Source organism: Centropristis striata, chromosome 1 (assembly GCF_030273125.1).
Source record: "Centropristis striata isolate RG_2023a ecotype Rhode Island chromosome 1, C.striata_1.0, whole genome shotgun sequence".
In the NCBI taxonomy this organism is placed as follows: domain Eukaryota; kingdom Metazoa; phylum Chordata; class Actinopteri; order Perciformes; family Serranidae; genus Centropristis; species Centropristis striata.
In genome coordinates, this window is record NC_081517.1 from 22,418,788 (window position 1) to 22,433,729 (window position 14,942).

The 14,942-nt window shown below is 44.3% G+C and overlaps 1 protein-coding gene across 1 annotated transcript in view; it reads left to right on the plus strand.

Annotated features, from left to right (window-relative positions):
• Positions 1–14,670, plus strand: part of LOC131968183 (glycine receptor subunit alpha-3-like) — a 105,993-nt gene extending 91,323 nt beyond the window's left edge. The window contains exons 10-12 of the mRNA XM_059328989.1: positions 7,020–7,169; positions 11,680–11,808; positions 13,211–14,670. Coding sequence (XP_059184972.1) covers positions 7,020–7,169; positions 11,680–11,808; positions 13,211–13,531 — 600 coding nt within the window. The 3' untranslated portion in view covers positions 13,532–14,670. The remainder of the gene's footprint in view (positions 1–7,019; positions 7,170–11,679; positions 11,809–13,210) is intronic.
• Positions 14,671–14,942: the final 272 nt, after the last annotated feature.

A 14,942-nucleotide genomic window follows, 5' to 3' on the forward strand; every position in this document is an offset into this window, starting at 1 on the left:
TGACATTTCGCTGATGATCTCCTCACGTGTGGGTATTTGATAATGTTCACGCTTTATGCTTTCATTTAGGTCTTTGGGGTCCATACATATTCTCAACTCTCCATTCTTTTTCTTTGTTATGACCATTGAGTTGACCCAGTCTGTAGGCTCATTTACCTTTTTGATCACCCCTAGCATGATCATTCTGTCGAGTTCTTTCTTTAGACTGTCTTTCAGTGGAGCAGGAACTCTGTGTGCTGCATGCACAACTGGTTGGGCACCTTCTTTCAACTGTATTTTATATGTGAAGGGCAAAACACCAAAACCCTTGAAGACATCTGAATAATTCTGAACTATTGTGTCCATAGAGTCATTTGTTGGGTTTGTGGTTGGGACGATACGATATACTCTTTTTACAAGTCCCAGTTCTTCACAGGCTCTGTCACCGAGAAGTGATTCACGTCCCTCATTCACGACAAAGAAGAATAGGTGGTGCACTTTTCCTTTTACTGTGACACTCAACCTGCACGTGCCCAAACATTTAATTGGCTGCCCATTGTAGTCTTTCAGTCCAGATTCTTTTCTCTTTATTTGTGGCTTATTTTTCATTGCCTTTACATCACACATGCTTATGAGATTTGCTTTCGTACCAGTGTCCAGTCTCATGGTGACTACAGTCCCATTCATCATCAGAGGAGCAATCCATTTATCTTCTCTAGTGACATCATGTACGTTGTCTGGATTATTTATTTGTTCACTTTCACAATTCACCATACCAACAAAGAACGTGTCACTAAGCTCAGGCTCCTCTACTAGGTTTACAGTTTTCCCTTTCTTCCCCTCTTTCCGTTTGGAGAAGCATTGTTTAGCAAAATGATTCTTGCCTTGGCAACTGGAGCATTGCTTACCAAACGCTGGACACTGTCTAGGCTTGTGCTGTGAGCCGCAGCGCTTGCAGTTTATCATCACGTCCTCCGACTGCTGTGCAGGCCGGGTCTGTGTGCGCCGTCTCCGCTGATACGACACTGCTCCAACCGCTGCCGCGCTGTCGCTCACCTGCGCCGAGGCGACTGCAGACATCTCGCTGAACGTCTTCACATGCTTTTGGGACAGCTCACTCGCCTGGCAGATCTTTATGGCACCTGCCAGTGTCAGCTCCGTTTCTCGTAGTAGCCTCTCACTGACCTTTCTATCTTCCACGCCGAAGACGATCTGGTCCCGGATCATGGAGTCCTTCAGCGTTGCGAAGTTGCAGGACTGCGCCTTCAGCCGCAAGTCCGTCAGGAAGCTATCGAAGGGCTCGTGTTGCCGCTGTGTACGAGACCGAAACACGTACCTCTCGTACGTCTCGTTCTTCTTCGGAGAACAGTGAGCGTCAAATTTGTTAAGCACTACATCCAACTTTTCACTATCATCAGGACTGTCAAACACAAACGTGTTAAATACTTCTATGGCCTGTGGCCCTGCTATCGTTAGCAGCAGCGCTATCTTTCTTGCCTCCGGCTTCGTCTCAAGTCCCATAGCCGCAACATACAGGTGAAACTGCTGTTTGAAGGTGCGCCAGTTCTCGTCGACATTCCCCGTTAGTTTCAAACTTTCCGGCGGTTTCAAATCCATGTCGTCGAGTTGAATTTACTCCTGGTACCATGTCATGTTCGTGTTTGTTCAAAGGATGAGGCGGTTGTTAGTTTTTAACGTACTTTTATATCACACGTTTGTCAACAGCATCCATGTTGTTATACAGTCTTACTCTACCACCTTATAACGTCCGATGGGTTGACTACGAACTAGTACTGCCGCCTAGCGGTCAAACATGTAATTCCATCTCATATCATAACAAACATCTCTCTCTCAATAAAGCTATAAAATGCCCAAAAATATCTTTTAAATAGATAATGGCCATAGTCACCATGACGTCCAATTGACCAATTGATTAATCCAGGTGTGTCTGATTATTGTTGTTGTGACAACTGAGGTCAGACACACCTGGATGAATCCGTTTGTCCAATAATGGCAGACTGTCACCATCCATTCCTCTGCTGCTCTGCCAGTAGTTTTCCACTCTCCTCCCCTCTGCTCACTCTCCCTGCTGGCCACGCCCTTCTCATCAGCCAACTCTGTTCACCTGTGCACTCAGGTGCTCCTCATCAGCATCCAGCCACTATTTAAGCTACACCAGCCCAGCAATACAGCGCCAGATTGTCTTTGTAGTATGCAGAACTTTCCAGCGCTTTTCCTCGGCTTGATTTCCCGGTTCCGACCCTGCTTGTTCCTGATCCAGAATCTTCGTCTCTGCCCTGGTTATCTGACTGCCTTCCGTCCCCGACTCCGAACCCTGCCTGTGAGTTCCTGGTGTTATTTTGTCAGCTTCTGTTGCCACTCCGGCTTCTCCGTGGAGGATTACTCTTCGGCCTGCTTTTGCTTTGGACTTCTGGACTGCAGCTCTGTCTATAGACTTGTTAAGAAAGACTGTGTTCCTGCCTGCTGCCTAGTGCAGTCATCTGTTGTCTGCAGTAAAATAAAGAACATTAAAATCACAGTAAGACTGTACTGCGTTTGGGTCTTCCTGATCTGTGACAGTACAATCTGGCCAAGAATGGACCCAGCACACAATCCTACCCCTTTGAGCCGTCTCGAGAGGATTGAGGGCGTCCTCCAGCAGCACGAGGCCATGATGGCTGCTGCCACAATGGAAACCAGGCAGGCGGCAGAGGCTAATGCACAGGCGCTAACGGCATTAACCGCACAGATGCAGCAGCTAACTGCGCTGCTTACAAATCCTCCTGCTCAGGCACCGGCAGCAGCTCCACCACCAGCACTGTCTATTCTACCACTCCCTGATGTTTCTCCTGAGCCCCGGGTGGGGACCCCTGAGTGCTACGACGGTGACCCTGAAACCTGCAGCCCCTTCCTGACAAACTGTTCCTTGCTGTTCTCCCTCCAGCCTCGCACTTTTGCCTCTGAACAGGCAAAAGTTGCATTCACCATCAACCACCTCACCGGTAGAGCTTGCCTGTGGGGAACCGCGGAGTGGGAGAGTCAGTCTCCAGCCTGCTCCTCTTTTCAGTTGTTTGCTGAGGAGCTGCGCAAGGTTTTCGGCCTGGCGGCCGCCAGATCTGAATCTGCACGGGGCCACCAGTGGAGTCTGAGCCAATGCAGCTGGGCCGTGCTTCCCTCACGCCAGAGGAACGCGAACGACGCAGGCAGAGAAACCTCTGTATGTACTGTGGCAAGGCTGGACATTACAGACTGACCTGCCCAGCAAAAGACCAGGCTCGCCCGTAAACGAGGAGGTACGGGTGAGCCCTACGACAACGCAGTCTCCTCTAAGGCCACGACTTCAGGCCCGCCTGCTCCTTTCCGATGGTCCTCGCACCCTGGCCATTTTAATAGACTCTGGGGCAGACGCCTGCATCATGGACGAGGGGCTGGTACAGCAGTTGGGGCTCGAGCGGGTTCCATTGTGTGACCCAGTTTCGGCGCAAGCTCTCGATGGCCACGTCCTGGGAACTGTCACACACCAGACCACCCAGGTACCCATGCTGCTGTCAGGGAACCATTATGAGTTGGCCCAGTTTCACATCCTGAATTCCCCCAGTCAGCCTCTCATTCTGGGATATCCCTGGCTACGTCAGCACAACCCCAACATTGACTGGGAACGGGGGGTCATCCGCAAGTGCGGAACCACTTGTCACCGCACCTGCCTGAAACAAGCCTCGTCTCCACCCCCGTCATCCCCTTCCAGTCCACCACCTGACATCTCCAGGGTGCCTCCAGAGTACCACAGCCTCCGCCTGGTGTTCAGCAAATCTAAAGCTTTGTCTCTACCTCCTCATCGGCCCTACGACTGCTCCATCGACCTCCAGCCTGGCACATCTCCACCCAGGGGTCGCCTGTACTCGCTGTCTGCTCCCGAGAGGAAAGCGATGGAGGTCTACATCAACGACTCACTGGCAGCAGGCATCATCCGTCCATCTTCCACTCGCGCGGGAGCTGGTTTCTTCTTTGTGGAGAAGAAGGATAAGACTTTAAGGCCCTGCATTGATTACCGTGGTCTTAATGATATCACCATCAAGGGCCGCTGCCACTCATCTCATCTGCCTTCGAGTTGCTCCAGGGGGCCACCATCTTCACCAAACTCGACCTTCGCAACGCCTATCACCTGGTCCGCGTCAGGGAGGGAGACGAATGGAAGACTGCGTTCAACACCCCTTCAGCCTCACCAACGCCCCTGCCATCTTCCAAGCTCTGGTCAATGATGTCCTTCGGGACATGCTCAACCGGTTTGTGTTCATCTACCTAGACGACATCTTGATTTTTTCCAAGTCTCAAGAAGAGCACATCAACCACGTTCAGTCTGTGCTCCAACGTCTCCTCGAGAACTCCCTGTTTGTCAAGGCGGAGAAGTGTGAGTTTCACGCATCCACAGTCTCGTTCCTGGGGTACATTGTGGCCAAGGGCAGTCTCCAGATGGACCCGGCGAAGGTCTCGGCAGTCACCTCCTGGCCCGTTCCTGACTCCCGTAAACAGCTCCAACGCTTCCTGGGTTTTGCCAACTTCTACCGCCGCTTCATCCGAAACTACAGCTCTGTGGCCGCTCCCCTCACGGCTCTCACCAGCTCCAAGGTGCCATTCTGCTGGAACCCAGCGGCCGAGGCCGCCTTCAGGACCCTCAAACTCAGGTTCACCACAGCGCCCATTCTCCAGCTGCTGGATTCCGACCGCCAGTTCGTGGTGGAGGTGGACGCTTCCGACGTGGGGGTGGGGGCGGTGCTCTCACAACGGTCTGCCTCTGACCAGAAGGTACATCCGTGTGCCTTCTTCTCTCGGCATCTGTGCACAGCCGAAAGAAACTATGACATTGGCAACAGAGAATTGCTGGCGGTAAAGTTGGCTTTGGAAGAATGGAGACATTGGTTGGAGGGCGCGAAGGTACCGTTTATAGTCTGGACTGATCACAAGAATTTGGAATACATACGCACAGCCAAAACACTGAACTCTCGCCAAGCCCGCTGGTCCCTGTTTTTCACCCGGTTCTGCTTCACCCTTTCCTATCGACCGGGGTCCCGCAACACTAAGCCGGACGCCCTGTCTCGCCAGTTCCAGAAGGAAGGGGATTGGGGGAAGGAGCCAGCCAACATTCTTCCACCCCCCTGTGTGGTGGCTACTCTTACCTGGGACATGGAAGAGAGGGTAAGAGCAGCTACAGGGGGGCAGGCTGGTCCTAGTGCCTGCCCTCCCAACCGCCTCTTCGTTCCTGAGGCCCTGAGGTCGGAGGTCCTGCAGTGGGCCCACTCCAGCAAGCTCACCTGCCACCCCGGATCCCAGCGCACTTGAGACTTCCTCTCCCAGTGGTTCTGGTGGCCCACGCTGGCTAGAGATACTAGTGACTTTATTAAGGCCTGTCTCACCTGCAATCAGCACAAGGCCTCACATCAGGCACCTGCAGGGCTCCTTCGGCCCCTCCCGGTTCCACATCGCCCCTGGTCCCACATCTCATTGGATTTTTTCACCGGTCTTCCTCCTTCCCAGGGCCACACAGTCATCCTTACTGTAGTGGACTGTTTCAGTAAGATGGCACATTTCGTGCCCCTGCCTAAGTTACCGTCGGCCAAAGAGACTGCCCAGTTGGTGCTGCTACAGGTGTTCCGCCTGCATGGCCTCCCAGCTGACGTGGTGTCCGACCGGGGTCCCCAGTTTACCTCGGTCTTCTGGAGGGAGTTCTGCAGCCTGGTGGGGGCCACAGCCAGTCTCTCCTCTGGGTTCCACCCACAGACCAATGGACAGAGTGAACGGATGAACCAGGAGATGGAAACGGCTCTGCGCTACCTGGTTTCACGGAATCCATCGTCCTGGTCCCAGCAACTTCTGTGGGTGGAGTACGCCCACAATTCACTAACCAGCTCTGCTACCGGCCTTTCCCCATTCCAGTGTGCGTATGGGTACCAGCCCCCTCTCTTTCCGGCCCTGGAAAGGGAGGTCTCCTGCCCCTCGGTTCAAGCCTTCATCCGTCGCTGTCGCAGGACCTGGGTCCAGGCACTTTCCTCCCTTCTGCATTCGGGGAGACGTCACGCTGCGGCAGCCAACAGACGGCGGTCCACGACCCCGGACTACAAGGTTGGTCAGAGGGTTTGGCTCTCCACCCGGGACCTGCCTCTGCGGGTGGAGTCAAAGAAGCTGGCTCGCCGATTTGTTGGACCGTTCCCGATCCAGCAAATAATTAATCCAGCTGCAGTGAGACTCCAACTCCCACGCTCCATGCGGATCCACCCGACCTTCCACGTCTCAAGGATCAAGCCAGTCCATGAGAGTCCGTTGGCTCCGGCAGTGCCTCGTCCTCCCCCTCCCCGTCTCATTGATGGAGATCCAGCGTTTACAGTCCGACGCCTGGTTCGGTCCCGCCGCCGTGGGAGAGGTCTCCAGTACCTGGTGGACTGGGAGGGCTATGGTCGAGGAGGAGAGGTCGTGGGTTCCGGCGCGGCACATTCTTGACCCAGACCTCATCACTGACTTCCACCAACAACATCCTGATCAACCGTCTAGGACCAGACTACCTCCTGGTGACACTCGTCAGACTCCCTCCACCCACCCAGCTGAGGAGGAGGAGGACATGTAACTCTCTGAGGGGTTCTGGAAATTGGTTGGGGTGGTGGGACTGCTCGCAATGGGTGCCGGAAAACTTCCCTTATTTTCAAATCCAAAACTTGACAGTTATGCCGCCGCTACTAAATTATTGTAGCAGAAACTCTGTTTTGTGACTTTCAGTTGAATGAAAGACTATTTTTCCAGTCATATTTTGTAATTTAAGTTTAAAAAAAAATAGTGTTAAAAGTCTCGTCTCGTGAGCTGACTGTATCATCACACCCCTATTCACTAGTGGTCAATAGTATCTAATTTCCAAAATGATGTAAAACCTGAAACTTGAAACAACATTGTATTTCTATTGCATGCTCTTCCATACTACATTTACAAGAGGCCTCTGGTGAATAAGTCTGCAGATTGACATTTACTTATTGATGTGTGTTTGTGTGCATTTACAGGTCTCTTATGTCAAGGCCATAGACATCTGGATGGCAGTGTGTCTTCTCTTTGTCTTCTCTGCACTGTTGGAGTACGCTGCTGTCAACTTTGTGTCAAGACAACATAAGGAGCTGCTGCGATTCAGACGGCATCACAAGAGTAAAAGCAAGGTAGAGAAAAATCCTTCAACACTACACATGCTACTGTTTATAGTACCTCTTCCACAAAGGTGAGCACATGTACACTGGAGATCAAAATTAGAGAACTACCTGCAATTTCCTCAATATCAAGGTCACTGCATAGTCCTATTTGAAATGATCCAAACAGGAGTAAGAGAGCAGTATTTGAAGCATATTTCATGAGTAACATATATTATAAAAACTTAAATGAGATATTTGAAAAAAGAACACTGATCAAAATTAGAGAACACTTTCAGATACCTGATTTGACGTTAATCTGGCACCTGGTGCTAATTTCCTTAATTATCTGACAAACCCTATTTAACTAGCAGCCTAACTTTCCAGTTTTCATTGACTTTACGAGATGATGAGCCGTTGTAAAATGACTGAAACCTACAGCAGCAGGTTGTCCAGATGAAGGCCAAAGGGATGACCCTATCAGCCACAGCAAAAGAAGTTGGTCATCCCAAATCTGTGATTTTAAGAATATTGCAACTTTACAACGTCACAAACTCATTCAAGTTTCCCAAGAAGGCTGGTCCTCCAAGAAAGACAAATGCAAGAGAGGACGGGGTAATGCGGAGAATCTCAATGGGCAATCACTTTAACAATGCAGCTGGAATTGCTCGCCAGTTCAGCGCTGAACAGGGTAAGGATCTGTCTCGTCATACAGTGTCTCAACATTTAAGAGCATTTAGACTGAAATCTACGGTGGCCCTGAAGTGCAAATCACAACGGCAAATCAGAAAACACAACAACAAATCAAAAAACACAACAACAAAACAAAAAAACACAACAACAAATCAAAAAACACAGCAACAAATCAAAAAAACACAACAACAAATCAAGAAACACAACAACAAACAGAAAACACAACAACAAATCAAGAAACACAACAGCAAAACAGAAAACACAACAACAAATCAAAAAATACAACAAAAAAATAAAAAAACAGCAAATCAAAAAAACAACAACAAATCAAAAAACACAACAACAAATCAAGAAACACAACAACAAAACAGAAAACACAACAACAAATCAAAAAACACAACGACAAAACAGAAAACACAACAACAAATCAAAAAACACAACAACAAATCAAGAAACACAACGGCAAATCAGAAAACACAACAACAAATCAAAAAACACAACAACAAAACAGAAAACACAACAACAAATCAAAAAACACAGCAACAAATCAAAAAAACACAACAACAAATCAAGAAACACAACAGCAAAACAGAAAACACAACAACAAATCAAAAAATACAACAAAAAAATAGAAAAACAGCAAATCAAAAAAACAACAACAAATCAAGAAACACAACAACAAAACAGAAAACATAACAACAAATCAAAAAACACAATGACAAAACAGAAAACACAACAACAAATCAAAAAACACAACAACAAATCAAGAAACACAACAACAAAACAGAAAACACAACAAAAATAAAAAAACACAACAATAAATCAAGAAACACAACAAAACAGAAAGCACAACAACAAATAAAAAAACACAACAACAAAACACAACAACAAAACAGAAAACACAACAACAAATCAAAAAACACAACAACAAATCAAGAAACACAACAACAAAACAGAAAACACAACGGCAGTTGTGAATTGCACTTCAGGGCCACCATAGAAAGCCTACTCTACAGTGTTCAAACCTCTCATTAGCAAAAAGAATGAAAAGGATAGACTAACCTTTGCTGAGGAACATGTTGTGTTCCAAAGTTCAACATAGTGATGAAAGCAAGTTAAATTCATTTGGGAAACATTATGTTTGTTGTCAAACTGAGGAAAAGCTGAACCGAAAGTGCGTAAAGAAGTTAGTGAAAGGTGTCATGGTTGGGGAATGTTTTCTGCAGCAGGAGTTGGGCCTATTTACAGCTGCATGGCAGAGTGAATGTTTATTAGAACCTTCTTCAACAACATGTGGTTCACATGTTCACATCAGCCAGCAATTTTCATGCAGGACAAAGCCCTCTGTCACACAGCAAAACGGGTAAAGGAGTTCCTTGAAACTGAAAACAATGAAGTGATGAAATGACCAGCCCAGAGTCCTGACCTAAAGCCAATAGAAAACCTCTGGAAAATCCTTGGAGATAAAGTTATGGCCAAGAAACCCATTACAGTCACCGAACTGTAGAAGAGACTGGAAGAAGAGTGGACAAAAATCACAGCAGAGCAGTGTGAGATACTAGTAATGTTCAGTAGCAGCAGATGGGCTGAAGTCATTCAAATTAAAGGCCTGCACTGTAAAAAGGTGTGTCTGAAAACAAGATAAAAACACTAAATCTGAGGGAAATTATCTTGCTGCATGGACAGATGATTTCACTTGACAAGATTTCTAAAATTAAGATTATTAAATCTAGAAATAAGCATGTTGAACGCTTAAAATAAGAAATTAACTCTTAAAACAAGATAAATTAAAGCTGCCAGCGATGAACTGGTCCGAGCAGAGTGCACTGACAATTATTTGTTTCTTACCAAGATAAAAAAAAACTTTAGATTTAGAAGTGTTAGATCATTTATCTTGTTTTAAGAGTTCATTTCTTATTTTAAGCGTTCAACATGCTTATTTCTAGATTTAACAATCCTAATTTAATAAATCTTGTCAAGTGAAATTATCTGTCCATGTAGCAAGATCATTTCCCTCAGATTTAGTGTTTTTATCTTGTTTTTAGACACACCTTTTTTGCAATGTATACACTTCCTTCTAATTGGTCACTATTGCAACCTTCAGAAATATAGTTGTAATCTTTCTCTGTGCAACAGTTATTGCTGTTCTCTAATTCTGATCATTGTGTTTTCTGCAAAATAAAGTTTTTTTGTTGAAGTGCCTTGGTTATTATGTAAAACACTGTTTTAGTAGCATGGTATAGCCACCACAAACATTCCTGTAAATGTTTTAGCAATGAAGATTACATTATTTCTGAAAAAATCAAGAGTTCATAAACTGTTAATATATAAATATATGTTCTAAACTTTAATTTTGATCTCTAGTGTGTAAACAGACTTTTGCAAAGTTTGTTTTAATTTAGGTTGTGGTTTGATGCTGCCACCTTGTGGTGGCATGCTATACCAGTTTAGTGCTTAGAGGATTAGCATTAAATAAGAAAGAGGAAGGAGGGTGAAAATCACCATTCAAGAGAATACTGAATGAAAACGGCACCACTACTGAAGAGCAACAGTAGATATAAAGAGTCAGTTCACCTGACTGTGCATGCTTGAGACTACCCACTTATTGTATCAGTGCATGATACATTAATTTCATATTTTTTTGGTTTACAGTTGTGTTATTTATCTGACAGACAGCCATCCAAACACTGGATGAGTCTGTTGTCTATGCATGATTAGGACGTCTGTGGCTTGGGAAAGGCTCAACTCAGCATTCAGTCAGCTCACATACACAAAGAGCAGTTACTTCAACAGGAAGCCACAAATCCAGGGTTAAGATATCAATATTCACACATACCAATTGAGTCTAAATACAGTATCTAAAAAATTTTCAAGATATGACTGAATTGAGGTTAACATAATAATCATGAAATGGGATGAAAGCATCAATAGTTGTTGCATTCTGAAGAAATGTGTGTATTCCATTTCCTGAGCATACATGGGGATTTTTAACGAGGAAATGCTTCCATTTACAGAAACTCTGAACCATGTGAACACACTTTATGTAGAAATGGAACATTTGGAACCTAGATGGTGGTGAATTGAAACCAAATAATATAAATTAAATGGGAGGAATCATTATATGTATATTATGCCTCACACACATCAAGTTTGACCTCATGTCACACTTCACGTTACATCCATTTTATCACGAACATTCCAACCAGCTATAAATGCACCTTTCAGTTGTAAAAGATATAGGCCAATTTAAACCTCAAATCAAAATCTGCTGAATTTTTCACAGTGCAGTCTCACCATTACACGTTCCATGGTGCAGAGGAGGTAAAAAGAGTGTGTGTACTTTTCACTAATATCTTCTCAACTGTGCTGATATCACTAGTACACAGTACTAACACTGCTATTGGCACATCTTCACAGCCTGCACATATGCATTACACATCATAACGTAACCAACATCATAACAAAACATGAATAAATGAATTGTGTCGGTCTAATTAAGTTTCATCTTCAAATAATATCACAGCTCGGGGGGATACCACTAATTGTTGCAATTATTTTGGCAAGGTATAAATGACAATTTTTATTAATTTTATATGATCCTCACCTGATGAGTTGTAATGCGTTCAGCATGCATTAGTAAATATTATTTGACAGTTGTCCTATAACAATAACTGATCCAGGAGTTGTAGATAATTAAGACAAAAACAGACACAAAATGTAATAGCAACATTTAAAAATAGGCTGGCTGAATGAATGGGTTTCCCAGCCTGGTTTTTGGATGCTTTTGTAGCTTTTCTTTCCTTTTGGTTTCTTTCTGTTGACTTCTGGTGTGCATGCTGTCGACTGGTAGAACAGTGAAGGTGCAGTTGATCCAGAGGAGCTAGCTGATTCCCTCCGTCGTGTTAATGTTGACAACGGCCTGAAACCAACAGACCCTCCTTATGGATCTATGACCAACATCTACACACGCAACCACAGGGTAATGGCACAGTCCGTGTGTGTGTGTGTGCGTACGTATGTGTGTGGGTGTGTAGTTGTGGTCGTGTGTGTGTGTGTGTGTGTGTGTGTATGTGGTTGTGCGTGTGTGTGTGTGTGTGTGTGTAGTTGTGTGTGTGTGTGTGTGGTTGTGTGTATGTGGTTGTGTGTGTGTGTATGTGGTTGTGTGTGTGTGTATGTGGTTGTGTGTGTAGTTGTTAGTGTGTGCGTGGTTGTGTGTATGTGGTTGTGTGTGTGTGGTTGTGTGTATGTGTGTATGTGGTTGTGTGTGTAGTTGTTAGTGTGTGCGTGGTTGTGTGTATGTGGTTGTGTGTGTGTGGTTGTGTGTATGTGTGTATGTGGTTGTGTGTGTGTGTGTGTATGTGGTTGTGTGTGTAGTTGTTAGTGTGTGCGTGGTTGTGTGTATGTGGTTGTGTGTGTGTTCGCGCGTGCACATGCATGTAATGGTGCATGTTTCACTTGCATGTTTCAACCAGTGTGTTGTTAAAAGATCTCCTCTATCAGTAGCAACGATGTGGACAGAAACACTGTGTGCATGTGGGGAGCCACTGGCAGAGGTGATATAGATAGTATAGAACATATAGATAATATAGTTATGGCCCAAACTAGAATGATATGCTAGAGTGTGAAAAGCTACGTACAGTACAGTGTCTCTTAAAAACACAATCACAAAACTTGGTGGGATTGTTTCATCTTTTCAGGCTGTTAAAGTTATATAAAAATAACCCATTTAGGCCTAAAACGCCTGGAAAAAATGCCTGTTAAACCTCAAAAAGATTTTAAAATAACAATTGTCAATGCCTACTAAATAATAGATTTTTCAGCCTCTGTGGCAGATAGAAATGAAATTCAAAAAGTATTTGAGAGCTTATACCTGTGGCTTTCATGAGAAGTTGAGTTTATTTGTCCAAACCTTCAATAAAGTTTTTTTTTTTAAATCAACATGTTGCATTGCTACACAGGTATTCTGATGCATGTCATTGGCCAAGAGACCGAAAATAGGTGGAAAAAACTACAAATACTACAAAACGAGGTATCCGCTTTCCCGGCTTTAATGGTAGAAAAACACAACAGCGCCCCCGGTTTTAATGGTAGAAATGTGGTAATGCTTTCCTGGCTTGAATGGGAAGTGCATCTATTACACTATAATAACATTTTAAAAAATCCAAGGGATCACAATTATGCTAAGTTAAACTCCTGAAGACATCAAGTGTTAAATTCAGCACTAACCGATCCAAACAAAGCCAATATAATATGTAAACAAAACTGTACATCAGTTTAATAGTTTTCAGTGCCTGGCACATACAGTCTGTGAAGAGAATAATAAATTAGCAATATTATGTGATGTGTAACCCTTTCCTCCTCTTCATTGTCTCTCCTAACAGGAAGGGGAAGTACATGAGAGCAAACTGACCTCCACGGCTGCTGTGACCTCCACTCCAAGCAACAGCAAGGACTCCAAGGCCAGCGCCAACAACACTGTGACTGTGCTCAACACCCCAGGACTCCCAGCCAACACCAGCCAGACTCCATCAGCAGGTGGAGGGGGTAAAAGCACTGAAGAGATGAGGAAGTTATTTATTGACCGAGCTAAAAAGATTGACACTGTGTCGAGGGCCGGCTTCCCTCTGGCCTTTCTCTTCTTCAATATATTCTACTGGGTTCTTTATAAGATACTTCGACATGAAGATGTACATAAGCAATAGAGAAAGAAAAAATATTGATTATTTATATACTGTGTGTAGACAAAAACACACATCCTTGTACCACTATTCATATGAGGACACCTTATCACTTTTGTTTCCCTTTTCCTTTACTCTGACCACGAGAACCATTCAGGATGAAAACATGTCAAATCACTTCTTTCCAATAAGGTGCAAAAACTGTCCACAGCAGAATGGAGAAATTGTTTTTTCATTTTAAGTACAAAGCAAGGTGCTCACTTAAGGATACTGCTACTTATGAACAGAGTTGATTGTTTACACATAAGGACAGAGTCTGAATTTAAAAGTCTTGAATAGTATGCATGAACATATTCAGCATAAAGCCAGTATAAATTCACAAATTACAACCCTGATTCCCAAAAAATTAAGACATTGTCTTAAATATAAATAAAACAGAATGCAATAGTTTGCTCATCCCTTTGACATGTATTTAATTGACACTGCACAGAGACAATATTTTTATTAAACTGATCAACTTTTTATAGGAATTTTCAGGAATTAAATCATTTGAAAATCACTAAGAAATAATAACAAAACATTTTAATTTGTGAAGAACTTTTCATTGTCAAAATCAATCCCAAGGTGCGTACAACAATATTAAAACAGGTTTAAAAACAAGAGCACAACAATACGTTTAAGAAGAGGCTTTTTTAAAGAGAAAAGTTTTTAGGCCTTTCTTACACAATGTCATTTCTTAGACGCTTTTATCCAATATTTCTTGAAAGAGTCTGTTGATTGTTGAGCCCTCAGGTGGTCTCTCCACAGGTGAGGAGCAGCCAGAGCCTAGCCCTGGAGGCTGTAGGATGGCTCTGTTTCCAGAGTGGAGGTTACGTGAAAAGGTTTGTGATGTGAGGAGTTCAAGAGCCCTGAAATTCATGTGATGATGATTAGGTGATGAGATGGCAAGAAAACAACTGAATGATTAACATGACAGTGTCATACAGAAAGGGAGCTTTAAACCAGTATCACTGTGCACAAATTATCAGGTCACTTGTACACAAACCTTGGTTTATAACACATACATTAACTATAAGCTTAGAAGAAGAATGAGAAGAATCATAGCAGCTATATGGAACTGCAGTATTTCAAACGTCTGGAGACCTTTTATTTAAAAAAACATCTAGACTATTGAAGACAAATTTTGGCGATTTAAATCACCTTTGCTAGTGGCTAAGCACGGTGGGAAGTTAACCACCTCTGTGTGTTGCATTGAGACCAACAGCACATTTTGCATGGCACCAAAGCTTGTACAGATGGAGTGCTCTAGCTCATATTTGATAAAGGAGGTACTTGTTATTTCTGTTAAACAAAGTACAAAGAGTGTCTGGTGCTTGTTGTAAAATAACAGAGATCGCTAAGTGAACACCTCCTGTAGCAGCAGCACATACACACT